The sequence below is a fragment of the Bison bison genome, unplaced genomic scaffold (genome assembly GCF_000754665.1).
Source record: "Bison bison bison isolate TAMUID 2011002044 unplaced genomic scaffold, Bison_UMD1.0 scf7180017864289, whole genome shotgun sequence".
NCBI classification, from domain to species: Eukaryota; Metazoa; Chordata; class Mammalia; order Artiodactyla; family Bovidae; genus Bison; species Bison bison.
Window position 1 is genome coordinate 1,346,704 of NW_011494861.1, and position 27,487 is coordinate 1,374,190.

The following is a 27,487-nucleotide window of genomic DNA, read 5'->3' on the forward strand; positions in this document are numbered from 1 at the left end:
AGTGATTTTGGAGCCCAAAAAATAAAGTCTGACACTGTTTCCCCATCTATTTGCCATGAAGTGATGGGACCAGATGCCATGATCTTCATTTTCTGAATGTTGAGTTGTAAGCCAACTTTTTCACTCTCCTCTTTCACCTTCATCAAGAAGCTTTTTAGTTCCTCTTCACTTTCTGCCATAAGGGCGGTGTCATCTGCATATCTGAGGTTATTGAGATTTCTCTCGGCAATCTTGATTCCAGCTTGTGCTTCTTCCAGCCCAGCGTTTCTCATGATGTACTCTGCATATAAGTTAAATAAGCAGGGTGACAATATACAGCCTTGACGTACTCCTTTTCCTATTTGGAACCAGTCTGTTGTTCCATGTCCAGTTCTAACTGTTGCTTCCTGACCTGCATACAAATTTCTCAAGAGGCAGGTTAGGTGGTCTGGTATTCCCAACTCTTTCAGAATTTTCCAGTTTATTGTGATCCACACAGTCAAAGGCTTTGGCATAGTCAATCAAGCAGAAATAGATGTTTTTCTTGAGCTCTCTTGCTTTTTCCATGATCCAGCGGATGTTGGCAATTTGGTCTCTGGTTCCTCTGCCTTTTCTAAAACCAGCTTGAACATCTGGAAGTTCACAGTTCACGTATTGCTGAAGCCTGGCTTGGAGAATTTTGAGCATTACTTTACTAGCATGTGAGATGAATGCAATTGTGCAGTAGTTTGAGCACTCCCTACCCCCTAGGACTTCTCTCTTCATATTCCCAAAGACCAGCCATAGCATAGCTCCTGGATGCCATAATAGCTCAAGTACATAACAAAAGGAACCCCCAAACATGTGCCCATTAAAAGACATCCAGCCCAGTACCAAGGTCTGCTAAGCCCTGGGTTTAGCGATCATTTCACGGAATCCAAACCATGGAGTTAGCTCCATCCAGGGACTACCAGAGCCTGTTTCTAGGCTTTTAAAGCACCCTGACTACACAAGCCTAACTAGATAGGATGGCTGTCTGGCCAACTCAGAGGTGGCCAGCCCCATAGTCTCTTCTACTTCTAGAAACCTTTTTTCAGGACCCTGAACACCAAAATAAACAAAAGTTATCCTTGGCCACCAAAAGAAGGTCACAGTACTCTGTGCACATACTTAGATATTCTCATTTCCTTCCATGGCTTCCTGTACTGTGTCCCAATCAAGAGTTCCCAGGCCACCAGCTGGTGAAGATGGCCTTGGCTGGATGGCAGAGCAAAGACAAGTTGGAACTCGCACGTGTGAGTGCTATGTTGTGAAAGTAGAGAATTCTGAACTTGGAAGGATACAGTGGTTCATCATTTGGGGAGGGCCTGATATGCAGAAGAGAGGACCAAGGGCAGCACAGGTCCTGGACACAACACTTGGCTGCTTGGTTCTCCAGGCAGGCCGTCTGCCACCTCTGCGTTAAGCTGGTAGGGGTGACAGACTGTGACAAGCACACTTCAGGCCATGAGGTCCAGGGTAAAGAGCATGTGTGCAGATGCTCAGTGGCTCAGTTGAGTCCAACTCTTTGAGACCCCATGGACTGTAGCCCATCAGGCTCCTCTGTCCATGGAATTATCCTGGCAAGAATACTGTTGCCTTTTCCTTCTCCAGGGGATCTTCCTGACCCAGGGATTGAACCAGCATCTCCTGAGGCTCCTGCACTGGCAGGCAGATTCTTAACCACTGCGCCACTTGGGTAGCCCTGGGAAGCCTAGCGTAAAGAACACCTCCCCACTAACTACAATAGTGTCTTTCCCCAGATATTCTGGGTTATAGGCAGTATCCAGTTCCTACCCTCCACATTCAGGAATCAGCAGGAAGTGGATCTGAGACTGGGTAAGAGGACTCAGGTTTAAATCATAGGGCTTTTTGATGGGAGAGACCACGAAATGATCCAGAAGTAGCACAGAAGTTAGAAATGTGTGTTCTGTGTTCAGCCTTTCAGGTCTAGTTCCCCTTCTCATTACCTCTGAAATCTTAAACAAGTTGTGTAAATGCTCTGTGCCTCAACTTCATTGTGCTGTTTTTGTTGTTTAGTCACCCAGTCGTGTCCAACTCTTTGTGACCCTGGGCACTGTAGCCCACCAGGCTCCTCTGTCCATGGGATTTCCCAGGTAAAATTTTGGAGTGGGTTGCCATTTCCTTTCCATGGGATCTTCCCAACCCAGGGATTGAATCTGCATCTCCTGCATTGGCAGGTGGGTTCTTCGCCACTAAGCCACCCTCAATTTACCCACTTGTATCCACTGATGATGCCCTGTCCGTTGCAGACCAGTAGTTCTCTGGAAGGACAGAAGTGCATGTCTTGCTGGATGGTATGGACAAAGGACAGGCAGGCTCCCTGTATAGCCAAAGGATGTGACGGCTGATGGCTAGGACTAAACTACTACTCCCTTAACGCTTCTCCTCGGGTGTCTGAAGACAGACAGCCCTTCCTTTCTGACTGTACTTAGACCAGTGCTTTGTTGGTCTGTGCATCGACTCAGGGCAGCATTACTGCAACGACCAGGCTTTTCCAGGTCCTGCTCTCCCGGATGAGGGTGGTGTGCAGCTGACAGGCAGCAGCCTGGGCTAACAAGCTTTTCATGGGACAGCCTCCCACCTGCTCTGGTTTAGCGATCAGGCTCGGGAGTAGAGAGCCAGAAAGTGAGGCTGTCAGTAGGCTTCAAGGAGGCTGGGAGGCAGGGAAAGGAAACGGAACCATCCCGAGTCTCAGTGACTCCACGGGAGTGTTCCACCCCACACCGGTGGCATCCGACGGCCTCTGCCACCGGCGCAGCCTCCTCCTCGGAGACGGGTAGGTTTCCTGTTGTGTCAGCCCCGCTTCCTTTGGCAACATTATCCTGCAAACAGAGAGCTACTTTGAATAAAGCACTAAGGTGTCCCATTTCTGGCCTGGGAGGAGGGGAGGAGGGGAGGAGGGGAGGAGGCGAGGAGGCAGGCAGCTCCATTTCTCCAGAGAGAAGCATCGGGTGCCGGGACCCTCTCTAGAGAGTGCCTCTTCCCTCTCCCCAGTCCTGAAAAGCCCTGCTTGGAGAAAAGGAACGTGCTGGCTTTCTTGCTTGACCTCAGATGGGCAAGTTCTGAATGGCAGCTGGGTCTATTACATGCCGTGTGAGAGGGTTAAACAGGACAGCCTCAGCTCTTTATAAACTTTTGCCCTGTGGATATGTACTCATTGGCGGTAGTACAAGCTGTATTACACGCCTTAACGATACGGTTCAACTGTCGGTCAGGCTTGGGCCTGGCCCTGGGCCAGACCGCAATCAATGGGACACAGAACCTCCCCCTTCAGATCATCACGAAGGCTCATATTATCTCCTTTTCGTCGTGCTGGTTAAATTTATGGAGCAGAACCCTGAAGCCGCATTCCTCGGCCTGGGCCGGCCCACGCGGCCCTCCCTCCCTTTGTTCGGTACTGTAAGCCAGCCGTGCTCCGGAGGACTGCGGGGTTGTTAGTTCAGGCACTGACTGTTTGCTCATGACTGAAATGAAAAGAGTTCAGTGGAAGGGCAAAAGGACAGCCCAAGTGTAAAACCCCATCCCAGCGGGCCCTGGGCCCCTCCGTACAGGCCCCGCGCTGCTCCTGAATGGACGGTCACACTTTGTTCTCACAAAAGCAAAATCTGCGGTCTGATCTCTGATAACCCTTCTCTGAAGCGGCAGCCAAGCCCTCCTGTGGCGCCCCTCCCGGGAAGCCCTGGACCCGGGTACCGCGGAGCGCGTGGGCCCCTCACACAGCCCAGACATCAAAAGGAGGCCCGGTTCCAGGGCATCTTCCGGGCTTGCCAGGTCCCATGGGGGGCGGGAACGTAAACACTCGAAGTAGCTGGTCTGATTTTGAAGGTTGAAACAGGAAAAAGTAAACGTATGTTTCAGGCCCTGGCTACCATGGCAGGATATGGGCGCACTATCTGAGAATGTGTGTGCACGCATGCGCGTGTGGAGCGGCTGTGCCCACCCTGGATGGGGTCTCCTGGAATCAAGCAGGAGAAGGTCCCCTGTGTTAGACCCGTGGAGTCTGCCCATTTGCTCTTATCTGTGATCATCAATATCTGACTACTACGAAGGGTGTGAGCTCAACAAGTTTTAGAGCATAACCCACGAGGAGTGCACTCCCCTAATGTCTCTAGAGGATACCATCTAATGACTGGAAGGTCAGTCATCCCCAGGCTGAACCAGGCTCTCCAAGGGATAAGCCAGGTGAGTCCACGGTTCATCGTGTATGTCTCTGTCTCAGTTGGTCCACCTATAAAAGGAGGCAATCAAGCTGATCAATAGAACTCTCCTAACCAAGGTCCAAGCATAATAGAGAGAGAGGAGGAGTAAGAGGCACAGAGAGAAGGAATCCCAAACTCAAACCCACATGAAGACATGATGAAAGGTTCAGGTAGGAAAGCCTTTGAGGGGACTTTATCAGTGCTTTCAGCCCAGTTCTGTCCTTTCAGTCATTGTTAGACAACACTAGTCTAGGGCCCAAGTTTGTTTAAAAATAAACCCCGAAATCCCACACCAGCAAGACAGACACTAAAGCACTTTGCAGTTCTGGGTAGAGGCAGATGTCTTCAACAGAGTCTCTTGAAGCTAGTGGCCTATTTCCCATCAGACCCTGATTCAATCTGAAGGTGAAAGTTGTGCTTCTTGATTCAAGGTAACCATGTGTTTCTGAATGGAAACTGCAGTCTTGGCACTTTTCTCACAATGCTTCCTTATTCACTATTTTGGTGTTTAGAGATGAGCTAATGACTTTGTCATTCCAAAGCCTCCAGCACCTTTTTTCTGAGTAGACGGGAAGTGCCATGGAATGAATGGGTCACAGAAAACTGTTGCTATTGAGAATCCCTCTTCTCAGTGGTAATTTTTCTACTGAGTACTATTTGTTCTGGTTCGTTAAAAACAAAGGTTATAGAGAACCACTGAAGTCAGGAAAAGAAAAGGCAAGAAAAAGCTAGGTAGGCTGTTTAGGAAATTCTTGAGAAAAATGGGTAATCCATTTAATCTGTCTCTACTTATTCATATACAAGAGCAGGATTCAATTAAATCTTTCGTCATAATAATACCTCACATCTCCCAAGACAACCTACAGAGCACTTGCACACACATTATCACAGGTTACACAAATACTCATAAAAGAATCCAGCTTCCATCAGGTATCAGTGCATGACAGAAGGGCTCCCGAAGGCTTCGTTTTGGCCCATCATGAGCCCAGATGCATCAGTATTCTTTGATATATTAAAATTTGGAAAACCAGATCCATTCCTGAGAATGAGACCCAATTATGAACCACGACAGACTTTGAGAACTTGTCAACAGTGACCTGGATGCCCCTACTTCCTGCTGGACTTTCTCCATCTCAGGGTCACTTTGATGACCAGATTTCAGGGACAGACAAATCATAAGTAAACAACAAGGCCAGATTGGGAAAAATGCAGGCACACAGCTGCTTACAAAAAGGATGCAGCAGGAACAGCCAATACGCATGCCTAGAGCTGCCATCGGCCAACAGCCGGCTCTACACACTTCTCTCCTTTGTATTTTCTGGACTGTTTATTCTAGTGTCGTGGACAGGGCTAAGGAGGACTAGGTTGATACTAGTTTAGAAACTAAAAAGGAAATATGTTTTGAGATTTGCTTTCCCACACCATATACATCCATTCTTGGGGCAAAATGGCTTCTGTTGAGGGGTTTTGGTTTTGTATTTTTTTTTAAACATTGATTTCTTGGCCACCAGCTAAAAGAAACTGTGAATACTCAGGTACCTTGATGATGACTAAACAGGTAGGAAGTGGTCTGTTCACGAGGGGTTCTCTGTAGGCTGCCCTCACCACCACCACCCACACATGACCTGGCCCATCACTCGGGGGCACTTGCATGTCCCCAGAGGTGGAATCAGAAGGGGGCTGAAGTGGTGACAGAGCAGGCTCGGCCACAGGTTTCAAGTCACAGGAGATGAGATGTAACTGACTTGAGCAGTGCTAAGCCTGCTAGGCTCGGGCTGGCCCAGGGCTGCTCAGGGATGGTTTAGGTACACGTGGCCTCACATTCACCTACTGCCTTTTTATTTTTAGAAAACATTATCAGCCTCTCAAATGTCCTTCCTGGGCTTTCTTCATTCCAGTGCCCAGTTTCTGGCCCTAAGAGAGCCCCCTCTGTGCCATTCTTCCAGGGCGTTACCCCTCAACTGTGCAGACGTGATCAGGGCAGGGCTGATGCTCACTCCCTTGGAAGAGGGAGGACCGACCTGAGAAGGGGATGAAAAGCAGCACGAGGCCACCAAGCAAAGCAGCGTCAGGATTGCAATTGGGGTTCTGGTCTCATGCTTCGCAATCCTGTTCTCTTTCAAGAGGGCATGCTGCCTCCAGCGCCCAAAGGGAACATCCAGATCGGTTATTTTGATCACAGAGACATGAATCAAGGAAGAACTGATCCTACACTGACGTAGTAAAAGAATGTGAGTTGCTGCCACTTCAACACAATAAATCAGAATAATGTTTGAGGCCATTCTGTCAGCTCTACTATTGCATTTTTGGAATAAGAATAAAATCTTATGAATCTTTTCACTGAACTTAAAAAAAAAAAAAAAACAACCCTGTGGTATATTAGACTTTGACTTCCCTAGTGGCTCAGATGGTAAAGAATCTGCCTGCAATGCAGGAGACCCAGGTTTGGTCCGTGGATTGGGAAGATCCCCTGGAGAAGGGAATAGCAACCCACTCCAGTATTCTTGCCTGGAGAATCCCACGGACAGAGGAGCCTGGTGGTCTTCAGTCCATAGGGTCACAAAGAGTCAGACACGACTGAGTGAACAACAGCACGGTCAATGTCAGCTCAAGATCAATATGCATTGCCTAATCCTGGCACTGTCCATTCCCCTATGAACCACTTCCCCTGCCCAGTGTCACCCAGAATTTCCTAAAGGAGCTAAATTTCTGGAAATAGGGGCATTGGGAAGATGAGTTTTGAAATGAATTATGAAATGAATCTTTATACTCTAGAGAAAGCTAGTTTCTCAAAGGCTCAAAGCTTTATAATATCTAAAGTTATTTCCTACTTTCATTATGCAGAAACCATGAACCAAGGGGTGCACGATGAAAGCAGTATTTTTTTAAAGAGCCCATCACGCCTAGCTAGAGATGAAAGAGTCTTTCTTTTTAAACTCTAGTCCTGAACCCAAGAGCACTTTTTTTTTTTTAAAGAGACCTGGGGGAACTCGACCAACATGATAACACTGTTGTGAGACTGCCCTGGCAGGAGTCAGACAGATAAGTCCTTCACAGTTCCAAGAGCCCCACTGAAGGGAGATCTGATTGTACAACTCAAAACCCTTCAACAATACTAAACAGTGGACTGGCATGCGTCTGGAAAATATAACTGTTTTTGAAGAATGCTTTCCAAACCACGTAATGCTTTTAAAGCTGTTTATCAGGAGAGCTGGATGAGCAACAGTGGCCTGAAGCAGTGTGTCAGCTGTCACAGGGTCGCATGCCCTGTCCGCGTTCCTGTAAGCCCTCCATCATCCTCGGCTGTCTTACCCTTGGCAGACGACAGATGCCAAAGTTTGGAGACATTTGCTACATAACTTCTACCCGACAAACCTGGCTCCAGGACAGATTTCCATGTCATGTGGGGCTTTTGGCTGAACTCTGCTCGAACCCAGAGGCATATCATTTACAGCAGACACTAACAATAGTTTGGGATCACCTGCTCTTCCACAGGCGGGTTCAGAGCAAGTTCGTGGCCTCTGCACACCTTTTCCAGTGGGGTTTCTGGTACACAAGGGCTGAGAGCCCAGGTGAGTTCATCCACCCAGAATTCCAACCGTGTGACAAGCACAGGTTTGTGGGCCTGAATTTAACTATTTTGTGTGAAGAAAGAGAAGGGGAGAGACAAAAACCCAGCATAGCGTATGACTTTCTGGTCTCACCACCATAGCAAGTGGTCGGCAAGTTTTCAGGGACAGGGAACAAGTAAGAGGTGAAGACATAACCCCCGCATCACTTATGCTTAGCATCCCATATTCAGAGAGGTATATACTGACTCAGATGCCATTTCTGGAGCCCTAATTATACACGTCCCAAGTCAGCTAAGCGCTTTATAAACCTTATGTCATCTAAGGCACATAACCACCCGCCAAGGCAGGCATTATCAGTCCTATTCCATGAGTCAGAGGAATCTCACCCCAGAGATACTAAGGGGGAGAAACTTGCTCTGGGCCACAGCTAAGCAGCAGCAGTGAGATGACTCACGTTCAGGGCTGCCCTCTGACCTTGTGGTACAGACGTGGGAACCAGGCAGGGCTCTGGGAGCCCTTTCTTGATCTCTGCAGATGCTCAGTTTCATCTCACACTGGCCACCACAGCACTCCTTCCCACGTCTTCTCCAGGACTGGGGAAGATCTGAGATTTTATGTTCTTTCCATGTCTCTTTCTGAAACAGGCGCTTCTCTTTGAAGAGAGACCTCTTGCCCTTGGAGTGTCAAGATAAGAAAACTTTCAGCAACTTCCCTTGGAAACTACAAAACACCCATCAGCACCCAGGATCTAAGTACAGTCGCTCACCAGCTGCCAGCCCCTCTGAATAGCTTTTATGGTTCAGTGAGGGGTGGTGACAGGGCCGTGTCACTACCGTGGGGTGTGCTGTTTCTTTCATGTTCCCAGGATCTGACAAGAGCCTTCCACAACCTGTTTCTTTACAACACACGGAATGAGAGATTAAAGACCAGTACCAGACGTAAAGCTGGGGTTGGGACTAGCAACGATCTCTCTCCAGATGCATTCTAAATCTTTCTGGGAAAGAAGGGCTGCTGACCGCCCTAAGCAGATGGTGTTCAAAAGCTGTCATGATGATTAAATGAGATAATATATGTAAAATACATATGACGTAGTAAACATCCACAGGAAAGGTTTAAAAATGTTAACAGTATTTTTATTTATTGATATCACCAAACTTAAAAGACTGTTTTAGCAGAAACAATGTATATGGATTTCAGTAAAACTACATTAATTCAGAGCTACTAGCTGGATGTGGAGGAGAAAAGACATCAAGAAAAGACGAATGAACTAGTGAAAAAAACCTAAATTATAGGATTTCTGATTAACTATGACAGATTGAGTCCAGAGACCCCTTTAAAGTGAAAGCAAAGGGATACAAGTGGCAAGGATCCAAAAGGATAAAGAGAAGGTGTCAACAACATTTTAGAAGCTAAAGAGCAGATGGACAAGTGGTGCTGAGATGTAAGCCCGAGGGAGTAGCAGCCACAAAGCAGTGAGCTAATTAGTGTATTAACCGCTGAATTTCATAAAGACGGAGGTGCACCAAGGAGCTCTGAGTGCTTGGGGCATCAGGGAGGAACAGGGAGGGCTGTCTGTGAGATGGTGAAAACAGGAAAGTTGGGTAGAAGTCTGGATAAGAAGCGGTGAGACCACAGGGCTCTCCCACCCACAGCCAGCCCGCTCCTCCTCAGCAGAAGATGGGCACCAGCAGGTCCCTACCTGATGCTTCATGGTGAGGCCCCGGGCCCCACACAGAGAGCCCCCAGTCTGCAGACTAGCACCTCCTCTCAAGATAGGAGAACACCTTGTCAAGAATCATCAAACATCTGGGAACTGTCTATTCATGAAAGAAAAAGGCCAAAACAAGCAACCGGGAGAAAGAAACTCAGGAGAGAATGAGGGCCTTCACTCTACAGAGGACAGGAGCAGGAGGCAGCTAGGGGAAGGCTTTCCAGAGAAAAAATGTAACTGATCAATTACTAAGTACATTTTTAAACATGGACAGGAGGAATTTTAAAGGAAATCAACCCTGAATACTCACTGCAAGGACTAATGCTGAAGCTGAAGCTCCAATACTTTGGCCACCTGATACAAACAGCCAACTCATTGAAAAAAGACCCTGAAGCTGGAAGAGATTGAAGGCAGAAGGAGAAGGGGATGACAGAGGATGAGATCGCTGGATGGCACCGCCGATGCCATGGACATGAACTCAGGCATCCAGGAGATGGTGGGGGACAGGGAGGCCTGGCGTGCTTCACTCCATGGGGTTGCAAAGAGTCGGACATAGTGACTGAACAACAACAAGAGGATAGTGTATGGATGTATTAGTAATAGGCAGATAGGAAAAATATCTTAAAAAGGAGTTACTAATCTCAGAGTGAAAAAGTCAAAAGTAGATAAAAATTTGAGGATAAACTGGGAATATGTCTATATAAAACTAAGCAAAAATAATAAAAGTGATTATTGGCTCCAGGGAGAAAAAAAACAAACTACAAAGTTAAACCAAACTGGAAACATAATCATAGTAACCTACGTGGCTTCACTGGGAATATTCTTTACATATAGGTAGCATCACTGACTCAGTGGACATGAATTTGAGCAAGCTCTAGGAGATAGTGGAAGACAGAGGAGCCTGGCAGGCTGCAGTCCATGGGGTTGCAAGGAGTTGGACACGACTTAGCAGCTGAACAACAACAATGTAAAAGTGGAATTACTGATTTACCAGAAAATGATATAAGTACAGTATACTGAAAAACGGAATGGGGGGTGCGGGGGACATGTATAGACAGCAATGAGAAGTCAATGATATCAAGAAATGCACTATTCTCATTTTTATTCCTTTAGAAACATGGAGGTTAAGTACCTCCAAAATGAAAATACAGCCCCAAGTATTGGAGGTGGCTGCCTCTAAAGAAACAGGAATCAGGGGTTGGGGAAAAACGGGGCAGCTAACTGATGGTTTATTTCTCACAGGAAGAAATCTTTGACTTCTGAAAGTGTGGGTATGCTACTTACTTTGATAAAATAAACTCTAATTTGAAAAGATTAAAAAAAATTGTCATAAAGAGATCATTAAGGTCAAAATTATATTTTTTAAAAACACTGTTCTTATTAATTGTAGAAACTAAAGAATATTTAATAAATATGCCTAAGGTGGAAAGAACAATTGGAAAATTAAGAGATAATTATCCAATTGTAAACAATTAGTAAAACGATAACAATTCATTTTGAAAGGGTTGTGGTGACCTGATAATGTGGAAAAAAATGCTTGTAACTATCAAATATACACCAATACACACCACCAAATATAGACTACTGACACACAAATGCAATTTGTTTCCAAGAACAAATAGCAAGTCAAATCACTAATAAAGGGGTACTTCAAGAAAGCTATAGGAAACTTGCTTTAATGGACATGTAAGACTAATTCAAGAACATTAACCCACAGACACTTTGATGATTCTCAGGAATCTGGAAGATTCTTCAAAGCAGTCTGTCCTCCAGTATTAAATATTCTCAGTACTTAATACCTATTATATGCCTGGAATATAGCAGGAGGTCAGTACTTCACCACCTGATGAATTTTTACTGTCAGTTCGCCTACACATGAACCAGAGCACTCTCTAAGCAATCAGGTTAGAATATCACAAGTTCATTAACTAAATTTACAGTGCCCCTCAACAGTTCAAACAAGAACACAGAAACTCTTTGAGGCTCGCATCTTTTCACTAGAAGACATGAAGGTACCCACACATGCTAATTTGACATGCTGATGCCCTGGGAGGTGGCCGGGTGCCAGTCTAACTACCCTAACTGTGCTGCCAGAGTAGCTCAGTCAAGTCTAGAGGACCGACGAGCTCTGTCCTCTGTCCATCCTGGAGGTACTTAGTGAGGTTACACTACATTCAGCTAGTCCCAACCCACCAGGGTGATCCATCCTCCTCCTAACGAGAGGTGAAGCTCTGTGCTGACTCCCCTTTGAAGTTTTCAGCAGCCCCTGGGATTTTATGATACAGCCTGGGTCACCCCTGCCATTATCTATGTTTGAAGTATGTTTGGGGAAAATCTACTAGGAGCTGTCTCTGGTGTTAACGGAGAACAACGGCCTCATAAAAACTGCTCTCTGCAAGGAGTTCAAAGGAACTTATCCAAATATTGTGGGTTTGTCCTGTTCCATCAACTTTGCCAGGGCAGAAAACTGAGGTTTTGCCAAGTAAACTATGACAGAGAGGTACCCTCTTGATTTCCTGAATGAGCTCAGGGCACTGCTCACACAACCGAGTGGCCTTCTGACAAGATGGACCTTGCACTTTGAAGTCCTCTGCTGAGCACTTACCATGCTGCTAAAGTTAGAATTTATTGGGATGGTAGGTTAAGGTGAAGGACTAAATTAGGTAAATTATTGTGAGAGGTCCTTCTGATATGTGGTAAAATCTTCCCAATTGTTACTTCAAGAAACCCAGTAAAAGTCAGGAGCAAACCAGGACTGACAATTGTTGGCAGGAAGCCAAAGTGAAGCATCGCATTACAGTGGCTCCTACAGTTTAATCCACATTAATCCATCGTTACCAACATGCACTATTTATCAGCAGCTGATGGATCATCACCATATTTTCAAACAAAATAGCTTGTCAAAGAAATAAACCAGGTAGAGGTATTTGTTGGCCAGTGACATATTCATGAAGTCACAGAAGGTGCAAAGAGTGGCATTGTTTTGTATTTCTGCAAATCTCTATAACTCTTGCTTAATCGAAAACAGCTGCCATTCTCTTATCTGCTTCCACAGCTAACCTGTTGCCATATCACATATTGTATAGCTTCTGGAAAACTCCTCTGTTCATTCATTAGAGAATGTTATTATAAAAATAGTTTTTTTCCCTCCGTATATCTATATATGAATGTGTAAATATACAAAAATAGGTTTGGCCTTACAGATCCCATGGAGAGTATTGAGGGGGGTCCCCCAGGGGTCCTTAGACTATATTTTGAGAACCTCTGTCCTAAAAGGACCCATATGTATAAATTATGTGCTAATTAGAAATCCGTGTTCTCTACAGATTAAAGTAAATCCACAAAGGATACAGGTTAGTAACACTGTTAACCTGATTTGAGTTATATATAATACGTGTGTGTGTGTGTTCAGTCCTCAGTAGTGTCTGACTCTTTGTGACCTCAGAGACTGTAGCCCACGAAGCTTCCCTGTCAATAGGATTTTCCAGGGAAGAATACCAGAGTGGGTTGCCATTTCCTCCTCCAGGGAATCTTCCTGACTCAGGGATTCAGCCTGTTTCTCCTGCATATTCTGCATTGCAGATGGATTCTTGACTGCTGAGCCACTGGGGAAGCCCCACCCATATATAATAAATATAATAAAATTTTCTTTGTGATTAAAATGTTACACTAATTCAATCTCATTCTCCCTCCTCCCCGACCCTGCCATTTGACAAATTAGTGAGAAACTTAGCACAAGTCTGTCTTTGAGAGGCAGTCTGACAAAAAGAGTACTCAAAAAAGGTCTCAGAGTAAGGGAACTTGGAGTTAATAAAACCCAAGGCTGCCTTTTCTTCCACCAATGGCTACAGGCCTTTACTTCTAAAACAGTACTACACTCTTCAGTTCTCTGCTAGCCCATGTGGCCTCTATTTATTTCAGAATTATCCTACTGACTAAAGCTCTCTGGGAGCAGGGGCTATGAACTCAAACCTGGATCCTTTTTTTCAGGGAGACTCCAATTTCATCCTGGGCAAAGATGGATGATTCTGGAAGGGAAAACCATGAAAGACAGAAGATGGCCATCAAAATCTAAAAATAAATAAACCTCATGCCTTGGCAGAGGAATTCCACCAACAGTTAAATGACATTTAATTCTTTTCTAATACAGGGAATACAAATTTTTTTCAGGAAGAAATACACTTCTGCTTCTTTTGAAGTTAAAAGCAAAAACCTCAAATGCATATCTTATGTATGTAAGACTGGGGGTCATTCCAGAGTTTTAAAAATCAAGTCTCTGAACAAGGAAGGGACTACATATATAAGGACTTGTGTGTGTGTGTGTGTGTGTGTGTGCGTGCACATGCCTCAGACTGACTATTTAATTTTTAAATGGAAGAAACCAGAATCAGAAAGCAATCACACTTTCCATTCTATTTTCTTTGAGCAAAGACCTGCTGGTTGAGACACCAGGACTATATATCAAAGACGTACGTGCCTGAATTCAATTTATTTTTACTTTTGGAAGCAGGATAGTGCCGTTTCCATGAAGTCAGTCATCTCTGCAAGCCAAAAATGGCAAAAAATAGACACTCTCCTTTCTAGAAATGATAATAATGTACCATGACCAAAAAAGTGGTTTTTCCCTTAACAGATAATCTCGCATAAAAATGAGTCATGGGATTTCATAAATGGAAAGGCTTTTCTCAAATATGTGTGTGCAGGAACACACACACTTCTTTTTTTTCCATCAACAGATTTGAGCTTTCCATAAGCTATGTTACAATGAGAATGGATCGTCTGGAGCCTTTGAGTGAAAGGGGAGTACAGTATTTGGAGTTCAGCAAGAGGGAAGAAGTCTGTCTTAGAAAATAAGAGCTCTCTGCTTGTGTTCCTGGGAGAGAAATTTTAACTTATAAGGCATGTTAAGATGTTTCTTAAAAATATCTTATTCTGTAACTTCATCAGCTTAATTTCAGACCCGAGTGAGACATCACATGTCATTAGCATAGTTCTGAGTGTTGTTTCTTCTTCTGGGTGTGCTCAGGAGGATTGAGAGAAGGACCAATCGATGTTCAAGCATTCTCGGGAAAGGCCTGGTGTGGCAAGATCAGGAAGTGAGGACACAGAGTTCTTACCTCACAGTCAGGGGTAAGCAGGAGACAGACACAGGGGTGCCCCTAGAGCCACAGGGCCACTTTTGGAAACCGGAGAGATATGAACAGTCCCTTCCTTTCAGCCAGATGCAACAGTAATTTTTCAGTTTCACCGAAACTGAATTCCTTCTCATGATAAAACTGACATGTCGACAAACGACCTGGCTGCCCCCAGCAGATGGTTACCAAGCCAATAGACAGATACGCCCAAAGATGAGAAACAGAGCCTCGGGTCAAACCTGTCCTAGGTGCTGGCTTTTCACCCAGGCCAGTAACCATGGCTTTATATCGACGCTCTGAGGGTCTGCAGGGTTCATCTGGAAGGAGTATCCTGTACTTCTTAAATGAGCAAGAGGCAGTAGCTATAGGATGACATGGTGTATCTTTCTGAACAGTTGATTTTACTGGGTAGCAATGTAAAAATATTACCTTATTTAAAACAAACATGGGATAAACTGTAAACTCCATTTACAGTTTCAAGATAAAACAGAAACTTTGCAAGAAGTGCTGGACTTGCTCTGCCTCCAGATTCAGGGGGCATCGGTCCACCATCCTCTGCCTTAGAGGGAACATGGTGGAAAAAACTGAGAGCACTGGTATATCCTGGGCTTCCCCAGTGGCTCAGCAGTAAAGAATCTGCCTGCCAATGCATAAGAGATGCGGGTTCAATCCCTGGGTTGGAAAGATCCCCTGGAGGAAGAAATGGCAACCTGCTCCAATATTCTTGCCTGGAAAAATCCCATGGACAGAGGAGCCTGGCAGGCTACAGTCCATGGGGTTGCAAATGAGTCAGACACGACTGAGGGACTGGGCATGCACTGATGCATGCATGGTATATACTAATGAATGTTTACATTTTTATTAGATTTTTACCTTTGGAAGTTTCCTAAAGGCTTAATGCAAGCCAATTCAGCCTGATGTGTTACGTATAATACACCACAAAGGGCAGACGGCTGCATTCTGAGCACAGCGATTACGAGTAGTGTTGCCAGACTGGACTGGAAGAGCAGGAGAAGCACTTCCTAAATCCCCTTTGCTTACTTTCTTCACACCTGCCCACCCTGATTGCACCCAGGCTCTGATGACCCATGAGGGTCTTAACCCATTTATCCTGGAGAGTTGTGGGTTAGGATGCAAATACTAACAGAAAGGGCTTTTCCTGAAGAAAAAAAAAATCCATTTCCATTTCACATCTAAGAGGCCATGCACGTAAAGTATCTTTAACGAATTTTAGGTGGTATCTTGGGAGTGTTTTCACTTAAAGAAGTCAAAAAAGTCCACCATGAATCTTTCCTGTGAAATCAACTGAAAGGTTACTCAAAAACTCTCTGAGCAACTGGAGTTTGCATCTATGTGCACAGTATGAGGATCCCGGGATTCCAGAACGTTATCAGAGTCCTGATGCCGAGATCCTTAAATGCTGATCTGTCATTATCCTTTGGATTCCCCCTTCTTCCTTATCTGACAAATAATGAGATAAGCGCCAACACTCCTGAGCTTTGCTAAATTAGTTTGAATATTTTAAGTTCTGCCAACTCCCACCTCTACCCCCTGGTTCTGGGTCTTGACAGAAAAAGTGAAGAAACAGTTTGGAGGAAACCTCAGGGGCTCAGTTTAATACACCTCCAGCTGCTGCTTTCTCGAAATGTCCTGTGACCCCATGTGTACAACATGCAGTATTCAGAGAAATAAACAAGTAAATAAATAGCTCAAGGTCACACCCTCCTTTCTTTTCTGTGTTTTTTTTTTTTTTGCTGCTGCTGGGTCTCTGAGGTTTTCTACTGAAGTACCTTTTTAAATGCTACCAGCAAACTCCACCCCACACGCAGAGAACTGGACATGCCTCGGCTTTGGCCTGGTCCCATGAAGTGTTCCTTCGTAGCTCGGTCAGTAAAGAATCTGTCTGCAGTGCAGGAGACCGGGTTCGATTCTGGGGTCGGGAAGATCCCCTGGAGAAGGAAATGGCAACCAACTCCAGTATTCTTGCCTGGAGAATCCCACAGACAGAGGAGCCCGGTGGGCCTCACACAACTTAGCGACTAAACCACCACCACCTGAAGGGTGGCAGACTTGTCCACATGGCTTCAGTGGCATTGCAAGTGTGGCTGCCTCAGTGCCATTTTCGTAAACTTTACTTGGGAATGGACAAATGTGGCTCAACACACGGAGACGAGAAGATGCAACCTGAGCCAGCAGAACGTGGCCCTGGAAGAGGCTTTCTTCTTCAGTTCCAAACCACACATACTTGTGCAGTTAACAAATGCAGCAGGGGATACTGGCCCACAGCACTCACGCTGAGGCCAGAGGCTCTGCTGTCCTCCGCCCTCCCCTCTCCCCCACCCCCACCTGCCTTCCCAGGAACTGTGAGACTGCATGGAAATTTCAGGGAAAAGGTAGGTGGCTGCCTTCTTGGAACGCCTGCACACGCCAACAGGGAGAGGAACTTGGAAGTATTTTAATCTCAAGGAACTCAAGTGGGGGGGAGGGGGTTCCCTATAAATAAAATCATGTTCAAATAAACACAGAAAGGAGCCAATATTTCCTGTAAGGCCACTTTTCAGATGGATTACTGGAAGGAATATTCTTTCACAGTTTTATGGCTTACTTTGCTATCATCTGCTTGAAATTTGGGTCGGTTAAAACATAGATGCTAAGATCTAAGCCTTCCCTTGGATGAAATATTACAAAGGAAGCAGAAAGTCTCATTCCAAGAGCAGACTCAGAGGCAGAGCGCCTGGACTCCTGGGTTCTACTGCTGGCTCGGTCCCTGGGCTCAGGTCAGCTCTCGGTCAGAATCTCACTTCTAATCCCTTCAAATCATTTGTTAGTCCCTGTTGTCTAAACAGTGGGGAAAAACCCTGAGTAACACCCCTGGATCCTGTTCAATCAACTGGGATGGTTGGAGATGGTTACAACTCACTTCCAAGAAATCAGGGTGATTTATCCCTTGGGAGAACTAGTATGTTCCTAAGAGATCACAGTGTCATCAGAACAAACCCTTGAGGCACTCAAATGTTTCTCCACCTGCAAAAACCTCTCTGCTCCTTTAATGTGACTTCAAAAATAGTATCACTCAGCATTTTATAGTTCTTTACAACATCCACATTAAAATAACTCTGGTTGGGTTTCAAACCTCTGAGAGAGAATAAATAGGTATTTTTATCCCCAGTTCAGAGAGGAAAAAACTGAGGCTTCAAGGGGGCTCAGAGGCTTGACCAAGGGCCCAAAACTGGTAGGGAAGGGGGTTGGGACCCAGTGCTATTGTTTTCCAGGTTAAGGGATCTTTTCTCTCTAACACATGGCTCCTCATTAATAACCATATGGTTCCATCTAGACAAATGGACCAAGGGAAATGGGTTCCAGAGTTCCAGAAGAATCTGTAATGCCTTTCAGTGCAATGAAGGGTGGAGGGCCAAGTTTCTCTGAGGCCCTAAGTTAGCATGGGTCTAGAGCATGGTACTGTGGCCATGATTCTCTCACTACTGGCTCCTCCAGGAACAGAGAAGAGAGGCAGCAGTTCAACGTCCCCTCTGAACTTCCATGCCCAAGGGCCCATGGCTACCTGGCTGCTCCTCACTTATCACTAGAGCTTTGGTTTCTAGGAGGAGTGAGTGACTAGAAGATAGCTGTTCTGGGCAATTCAATTGGACTGGCCAACTAACTGCTATCTGCTTTGAGGCAAAGCACACAGGTTCCCTGTCCCCCATTACCTGGGAGGTGACTGTTCCTTCTCTTTACCTGGCCAGGTCACACTTTTACGTTAGGCTTCACCTCAAGTATCACTTCCCTAGATATGCCTTTCTTGACCCCATTTACCACACATGAGTAAGCCTCTTTCGACTCTTTGCCTCCTCTAATTATACAGTCCCACAGCACTCTGTAAATTTCCTGTGTCATTTATCACAATTTTAGCAAATAATTACTCCTATGATTATTTGTTTTATGTTTGCTACCCTGCTTGACTGTAAGTCCTCTGAGACTAGGCTCAGCCTTGCATTCTGCTATATTCCCAGCCTTCAGTTTTCAGGCAATTTTCAATCAATATTTACTCATCAAAACAATGAATGAGTGATACATACACGCCACTAACACTAAATAGAACCGTCTGCAATCAAGCTAGACAACTGGCAAAAATGACACCACCACCTTTCTGCAGCAAGCATTTTGTGCCTTTCTTGACCTCCTAAAAAGAATGCGAAACTTCATCAAGCTTTCCAAACTGACACTGTATAAAATGCAAGTGATTTCTTTCTGGTCAACATCATGAGAGTTCGCAGCACAAAATTATGTTTCTAAATTTAACACATATACCTCGGACTCTTTCGGAAACAAATCACTCTGTCCCTTGACCACTCTAGGATTTTAAGGATAAGAATGGGTCTTCTGGAATTATTCAGGGCCTTCCACTTAACTTGGGCTTCATTGGGTCTTACTGTCCTAACAAAGAACTGGACAGAGACTTTTTGGGCTTCGGGCAAACATGGAGAAACTAACTGGAAAATCCTTCTGAAGCCTCCCTCCTGCCCCCTTCCCCAGCTTCCTACATCCTTTGAGAGATACTCAAGGATTGTTTCAGCCTTGTGTCTGAGAATAGACTGTAACTTCACTAAAGGACTAAACTCCACAGATCCTTTTTTTAAGGAGCAGCTGTTTCCAGATGGAAGACATTCTAGCTGAACACATGACGTGGTCCCCGTCTACAATCTGAAGCATTTCCCCTAGTGCAGTAATGTGTCATCAGTAAGGCTTCCTGGTGACAGAAAATGGATTCATTTTAATTGGGGACGATTTCACTTCAAATCCTATTTGAAGGAGCGACAGGGTGTGGACGTGGCCCAGGCCCTGGGCGTTCTAAGGGCCTACTAACCCACTCAGGGGATATCTATTAACCAGGCAGCAGCAAAATCTTCTGGGCTTAAGTGGAGTCCAGCTTGGCTGGGAACTGTAACATTCATTACACCCTCTGTTGATAAGATCCCCAATTAGTCACTCTGGACAAGGGAGGCTAAAATCGGCCACTAACATGAATAGCAAAGTTATAGTGGTTGGAGTCTATGGGATTTGGAACTGTGTGGGCTGTCACTGATTTCCTGTCTCAGCTGGGGTCAAGGCAAGACGGCATCCCACAGAAGAACTGCCAGCTTCCTTGGGAAGTTTCTCTGTAAGGTTGGGGGACCGGCTGGCACTTTCAAATGGAGGGAGAACTAAGAAGGGACAGACTACATGTGGTGAACCGCAACTGTTGGATTCTCCAACCATGCCACAGGGCCTTGGAGCAAGACACAGCCCAAGTTTTCTTAACGGGTGTTTGGAGGGGTCTACTCAGTTTGGTGAACAGGGGATGTGTGTAAGGATGCCACTGTGTTTCTGATTAGTCTAATTAAAAAAAAAATCACACACACACATACACATCCAGTATATGCAGGTATAGATAGATAGATACAGATATATAGAAAATTATGCCAGATGTTTATACTTCATTTTCATGTATTTGTATTAGGCAGGTCAGAAATTTTAGTTACGTGTATTCAGTTTTTTAAAAATCATTTCATTAAGGCAGAAAGTGTATGATCAAACATATCACTATGGCTCAGCAGAGGCAGCAGACTGGGGATGGAAATTGCAAAAGCCACTCCCCCCACGACCACTGACCTGGGGCCACTAAGGGTGGCTGTGTCTCTCACCGCCTGGGCTGTTTCTGATGCAAAATCCAGGGCGCCTGCCACTGGCTTGGTGACAGTGCCAACAAGCCCTTTCCCAAGGCCAGATATGAAACCGCTGACACCCCCTTCTGTTTTCACACCTTCCACGGTTGAGGTTATAACACTGGTCAGTCCACCAATGATACCTAGCAAAAGAGACAAGGGCTGTGGTAACCTGGCCAAGGACAAAAGCAAAAGCATTTAAAGGCAAACCCCTCAATTTCATGCACCTGGCGAGGTAGACATATGGGCATCATGCCAACCTCCTGACAGGCAACAGGGAGGCCCATCAAGATGGGGCAGCAGCAGGTGTGCCCTCGGAGTTGAGAGTCAGAGAACATGCATCACACGTCAGTGAGAAGGACAGCGTGTTTCAGTTTTGAAAAAACAAAGGAAAGTGAAGAGATTACCAGTGACTACTTTTTAATTCCAGAGCTTGAATAGCTTATGGGCAATCAGGAAAGGGTGCAGACAGAGGATTAAATCAACGGACCAGCAAATTGGGCCCTTGGGGAAAGTTGGGATCCTCTAAAATGTAAGGTGGAGCAAGAACCAAATATAAATCCTCAGTTTTCAAAGAATACTATTTGACTAGCCAGCACCACCGGAGAAGGAAATGGCAACCCACTCCAGTACTCTTGCCTGGAAAATCCCATGGACAGGGGAGCCTGGTGGGCTGCCATCTAAGCGGTCGCACAGAGTTGGACACGACTGAAGTGACTTAGCAGCAGCAGCAGCACCACTGAATGCCTGAAATGGGGTCAAAACTCCTTCCTGAACACGTTGCTGAAACAGGTGCATGCAATCGGAGTCGAGGGTGAAGCTTGGATGAAGGGTATCCCCAAGGCTGCCAGTGTCAGCTGGAACCCTAGATGCCATCAGTTCAAAAGATTGACCGAGGTCAAAAAGACATTCCAAACATTTTGAAAGGTGATGGCAGTGACCTTAAAGAGCCTCCCAAGTGGCCAGAAGTTGGCAGAGGCTGGAGAGGACGCAGGCATTGCTAGGAAGAATCGTCTCCAGGATTTGTGCCAGGGACACTCACAGATGTTTACCCTTTGATGGAGGGGGTATGAGGACACTCTCTCTAGACTCTTCAGCTCTAGTGAGACAAATTGGTATAGGAAGTTCCTTGGGTGAGAATATACTAACAATTCACGGCATTTCTTCTGGATTCTGGGTCCACTTGCTCCAGTGAGGCAACAGGCCTTTCCCAAAGTTTGGAACAAAGCTCATGGCAGAGTCAGAACATGACTGAACCTGGGTTGAGTGGGGCCGACAGGGGGAACTGAGCCTGACTCTCAGTTTAAAAACCTGGTTTAAAAACCAAGGAGACGGCTTTGATTCTGGTTCTTGTTATCGTTTAAGGGTTGTTTTTTGTTTTGTTTTTTCATCAGAAGGAAGGATCTCACTCTACTGCTTTCATACATCCCAGAGCTTAATGGGTCCCCCTTGGATGAGGCCACTGGTTCTTGGTCTCAGACTGGCCCGAATGGCTTCTGGAGGTGTTGCACATATTATCTGAAGGATCCCTGGCTTGGAGGGATTTTGCTACTGTGAACCACTCACTCATTTTCTCAGCACACTGGAACACCCATCTAAACAGTGAGGACAGGCATGGTTTCTCTCTGCATCTCAAGGATGCTGGATAGATAAAGACAAGTACACATAGCAAAGCACTTTATATTCATTAAAAAAATAAAGTCTTAAAATTGTCTGGTGCACTATCATTACAGTGACCAGAAACAATGATTAAATCTTTAACCCCAAAAGATTGCCCAACAATCAACTTTTAAAGTCCATAAACAGATCAATTTCAGCCAAAGTTCACTGCTAGCTTGATGTCTCCTTGGGGGCTGCTTGCTTTCCAGCTGGGCAGAGGCATTTTGATCCAAACCTTATCATCAGGAAACTTGATAAACAAAAACGAAGAAAAATATGATTTTTTACTAGGTATATTCCTTGTTTTTCCTCCAATTGTTACTGAGAGCTTCAGACTATTCCTAAGAATCTGGTACAAGCAGTTCAACCGACAACCATCACTAAGCACGAGCTGTACACCAGGTGCTGTGTGAGGCACTGCAGGTATAAAGGTGACCACGAGAGGGTCTTTATCCTCTCCTTGCCCTCAAAGCCTATCAGGGAAGCAAGACACACACAGCTGGCTACACACACAACTCAGACTGCCAGGTCTGCTCTAATCAACACTGATTCTAACTGGGGACAGTGGAGCTGCGCAAACCTCATCTGAGTGGGGACTTGCAGGTAGAGAACGATTTTGATGGGCAAGGAAGTGCGGCTGGGGAGGGGAGGGCAGAAGAAACATGAGTGAGCAAGGACTCGGGGGCATGTCTGGAGAGCAGGATATAAGTCTGGGTTGCTGAAATACAGTGTGGCTGCGGACAGTGGTGGGAAGAGCTGGCTGGGTCTACTTGCCTAGGGTCCTTCAACGTCATGCAGAGAAGGTAGTGACGCAACAGATGAGTCAGACTGAAACGTTAAAAATCAGAACCATAAGCAAGTTCAGAGACATTCATGCTGTGTTCCACATCTCTTGGGCACATAAATCTACAATCCCTATGAATGTGCATTTATGACTCAAAAACATCTGGGCCACAAACCTGGCAGCCAATTCACATTTCACTACCTCTGGAAGGAATAATCAGTGAGCAGAAGGCAAGTCTTGAAGCAGTAGTCCTGTGTTCTAAAAAGGGGTTTGGACACTTACATCCTAGGACACTTGGGAGACAGAAGCCAGAGAACAAGAAGGAACTGCAATGTGTACAACATTTTGAAAATGAATGAAGAGTTCTCACAGGCTGTAACATTTTGACCCAAGGAGGACAGAACCAGAGAGCCTGGAAGCATTCAGGCACACTCAGATACCAAGCCATCATTTCTTCTTGCAATTGGATAAGCAAAAGGTACCTCCAGGGAGCTGAGGCAGAAGAGCCCCCTGTCTACAGCCTGATATCACATGACTCACCATGAGCCAGGCCGTGGATGCCAGCTACAAGGTGTTCGCCACTCGTGGCCGCATGGTATCTGATGTACTCCCGCTCCGACTGGTGGCGATTATCCATCGTCTTCCCTAAGCCATCTGATAATGTCCCCGCAAACTGGAATGAATACAAAACAGAAGGAAACAAGTTTTAAAGCCTCAGCACTGTTTTTTTTTTTTTTAACTGTTTTTATTATTTTAAATAAAATACCTTCCCTTGTTCCTAACTGGGATTCAGTAAATACTGAATGACAGAGAGAGAGAGAGATTAATTGCTTAATTACATGTAGTGTGTGTCCCAGAAGAATATTTTTCAAGCACTGGACATATAACGAATTGTAGGACATTTACACTGGTGGGCATAAGGTTTTTAAACAACTACTAAACTTCCATAATCATATTTACTTTTCACAATCCTATTGCAAACTTACAGAAAGACTAAAGGTGTAACAAAATGGCCTGGGGGAGGAGAGGGGAACTTTGGGATTCCATAATGGTGTGGATGGCTTCCCTGGTGGCTCAGTAGTGAAGAATCTGCCTGCAATGCAGGAGACGGGTTTGATCCCTGGGTCGGGAAGATCCCCTGGAGAAGGAAATGGCAACCCACTCTGGTATTCTTGCCTGGGAAATCCCATGGACAGAGGAGCCTGGCAGGCTACACTCCATGGGGTCACAAAAGAGTTGGATACGACTTAGTGACTAAACAACGACAACTCCACTGATAAGAACAGAGGCTGTTTGCTCTAAGGATCAGTGGGATTCAAAATAAAAATGTGGCAAATTGTTGCTTGAGGATTTGACATCCACATTTTAAGAGAGATCAACTGCCCCAAAGTAATGCCTTTTTTTCCACTTATTCCACAATTACTGAATGCCCAGTCCCATCTGTCAAGAGGAAAACAAAGTCTAGGGAAAGGTGAACAGGGGTAGATCACCTTTCTTATGAAGTGGCAGACTTGAACTCATGATTTCAAATGCAAAATCCTTCCCCACAAATCAGAGTGAGATTTTATTTATCCTGGCATACTTTACCTAGAGAACTGTCTCACCCATCAAAGCTGGATAAAAAGGACATAAAACTCTGTTTTGTCACAAGACAATCTGAAAAGGTTTAAAGTGACAGTTAATAAACCACAGGGTACTTATCCTCATCATTCAGGCATAAAAAAGGAAGGATATCAAATATATAATGAAGCTTCACGGGAAGGATCTACCAAAACAAGTGGTTTAAGTGCCAATGACCCAGGACTAACCTTTTAGAAAACTCACAGGAATGTTATTTAGATATAAAGCTCAGAGGAAAGGCTCGAGGCAAACAGCCTGACATGAGGACGCAGTACACTGGCCTCCTGGCCACCACAAGGCCACTGCATTCTGGTTTGGCGAGGTGGGGCACACAGATCTGCCCTGGAAGCCATCAATCCTGAGGCTTCTGACGCTGAGAAATGAGGGAAGGTGAGTTCTGGGCACAGGAGAGACCAGAGGAAGAAGCAGCAATTCCACGTAAAGCAATGGTTCCTGGAGCAAGATCTGACTGTTCTTTCTCCTTGTACTCTTTTGTTTTTGAATTTTTACAATGTTGTGTTGGTTTCTGCAGTACCACAACATGAATCAGCCATAATTATACATATATCACCCCCCTCCTCTCCCAACGTCCTACCCCTCCAGGTCATCACGAGCGCACCAGGCTGGGCTCCCCGTGTTACAGAGCAACCTCTCACCAACTACCCATTTCACACACGACAGCGCATACATGTTGATACTACCTTCTCCATTTGTCCACTCTCTCCCTTCCGCACTGTGTCCACAAGCCCGTTCTCTGCATCTATATCTCCATTCATCCCCTGCAAACTGGTTCATGTATGGAATGGAGAAACGGTATGGATGAACTCCTTGCACTCTTGACCGAAAGCTTTTATGACCTCATGGACTTTTCCGGAGATGCAACCTCTGTCATGACTGATTTCTGCCTCACCTTCCCTGTCACTCCCTGTCTAATTAGAGAGCTGAAGTTAATGAAAAGTAATTTTACACTTTCCTTTAGGACAGAGACACTGTGGGATTTCTTATTAAGTGGGGATTTTCTCCAGCGACCCCACTTAGAACCACTGTGAGCCATAAGCTCGGGGGTCTGGCCAAACCAGATTCTAGTCTCAACCATTCTGGTAGCCACGTGACCCTGAGCCAGGGGCCTGACCGCTGTGCCTCCCTCCCAGGATCTGTAGGAGGGAGATAGTCCTGATGCTGTCCTGTGGCTGACAGGATCAGTGACAGTTGCTCAGGGTATGGAATCTGGTCAGCACTCTTACTGTTATCAGGTTATTATTAGTCAGCTACTAGTCCAAGGAGGAACATCCCACACTGTCTAAAGAAAGCCTTTCAAACATTTAGAATGATGGTCACTTGCGCGAGAATTTAACATTGAAAGGAAAAAACCGAAACTCTCTTCCCAGCAGATAAACACCAGCCTCCAAAGTGAATTTTTGGAGTGGTACCATCTATAAAATTAGAGTGTTGGACTTGGTGGTTTCCAAAATCCTTTCCAGCTCTGACAGTCTGTGATCTATGATCCAAGTTAGGATGTCTTTATTAAGCACTTACTCTGGGCCCAGCACAGATTTAGGTCCTGCTAAGGAGGCAAGCGAATAGCGGCCTTGGACCTACTCTCAAAAGTGACAGTCTCATTAGGAAGACAACAATTCCACACGTGACACGGCCAGCAACAAGAACCTGGAACAAAAACTCTTTGCACTTGGGAACTGAGAGAGGAGAGAGAAATGTGACCCTTGTTTTGGAGCGCATTCTTGCTATCTTCTGGAATTACAGAGGTTGCCAGTGGTCTTCACTCAGGGTCTGGACAAAAATGTCTCTCCCTGATGTCACAGAAGAAGGAAAGAATGGTTCAACTCTGACTTTCCTAAAAAGAGAGATCTTCCTGGAAGAGATAGTAAGTTAAGGTCCTGTCTACATATTTCTGGCAGCTGACTTAGAAGTTAAAAACCCCATAATACTTTCCCCTCTAAGAGAATGTGGGGTAATAATCTAGGCAAATAGCCCAATACCAACCCCTTTCCCTTAACTGTCCCCCATCCTTCAATAAAACAAGTATAATAGCCAAGATTTATGAGGGAGGCTATGTCAAAGCTTAACTGCCAATTGATTCTGTTGCAGCAGCCTTGGCAACCCTAGCACCAACTGGCCTGGGGTGTTCTCTGTACAGAAACACCACATTGACCCCAGAAGGGTGGGACAAGATGACCTAAGAGATCCCTTCCTCCCTCTAAATGTTGGATTCTTCCCTGTGCTTCTCAGGAGCCTTACCACTGCCATGGAAAGGTGCCTATACTCTGCACACTCCAGGGCTTCCATCTGAATGTCCATCTCTCTATTAAAAAACCACTGTGCAGGCCAGCTGGGCTTGTCCTTTGTCACTTGTGAATGGACAGAAAGGATACAAAGAGATTTTATTAACAGGAAATGACTACCAAAGTCTTCACCCCTAGAAATATGATGTTGAGAACTCAGAAAACTTGTGCCATTGTAGGAATCCATGATCTGACCAAACCCATACTGATGAGAGCTTAATAAGATTTTGCAGGGAGAAACATTTATAGGAACTAAACTGAAGCCAGCCAGATGAAGGATCAAAGGCTGGGCTTTGGGCCAGTCCACTGGTCTTCTGAGAGTCGAATCCACGGCACCACAAAGCTTGCGGCCTTCTCCCACTGTGGGAGCACTGAGTCACCCTTAATTCCATCTCTCATTCCCCACCTCGGTGGGAAAGTAAATCACACCCTATATCTCATTTCTCCCTAAAAGACAGGGTGAGGACACATGGGCTGGAGAGGGAGGTAATTGCTGTGGGCACTCTTTATGGGTGCCCTCTGGAACTGGTCTTTTCTGAGGCTGGGAAGTACTGTTTCATCCATGTCCTTGACTTTGAAAACGACCATTCAAACAGAGCAGAGATGCCCATGAGAGCTACAACATAATGTAGGAGTGACTGGTGTAGGAAATCCTTCACTGCCCGCCCCAGCTCTGCCTCCACATTTTAAAAAGAAAAGCCAGACGCATTGAAAATTGAATTCACGTTGAAACTTTTTCATTGATGATGCTTCAAATGGAAATGAAGTCTTGGTGGCAGAT

At 45.4% G+C, this 27,487-nt stretch overlaps 1 protein-coding gene across 1 annotated transcript in view; it reads right to left on the minus strand.

The window, feature by feature from the left end:
* The window catches only part of VPS13D (vacuolar protein sorting 13 homolog D (S. cerevisiae)), a 274,572-nt gene that overhangs the window by 38,546 nt on the left and 208,539 nt on the right, over window positions 1-27,487 (minus strand). Inside the window, exons 67-68 of the mRNA XM_010850181.1 lie at window positions 23,327-23,459; window positions 20,291-20,486 (exon numbers count right to left, since the gene is read on the minus strand). Of these exons, the coding sequence (XP_010848483.1) occupies window positions 20,291-20,486; window positions 23,327-23,459 (329 nt within the window). The remainder of the gene's footprint in view (window positions 1-20,290; window positions 20,487-23,326; window positions 23,460-27,487) is intronic.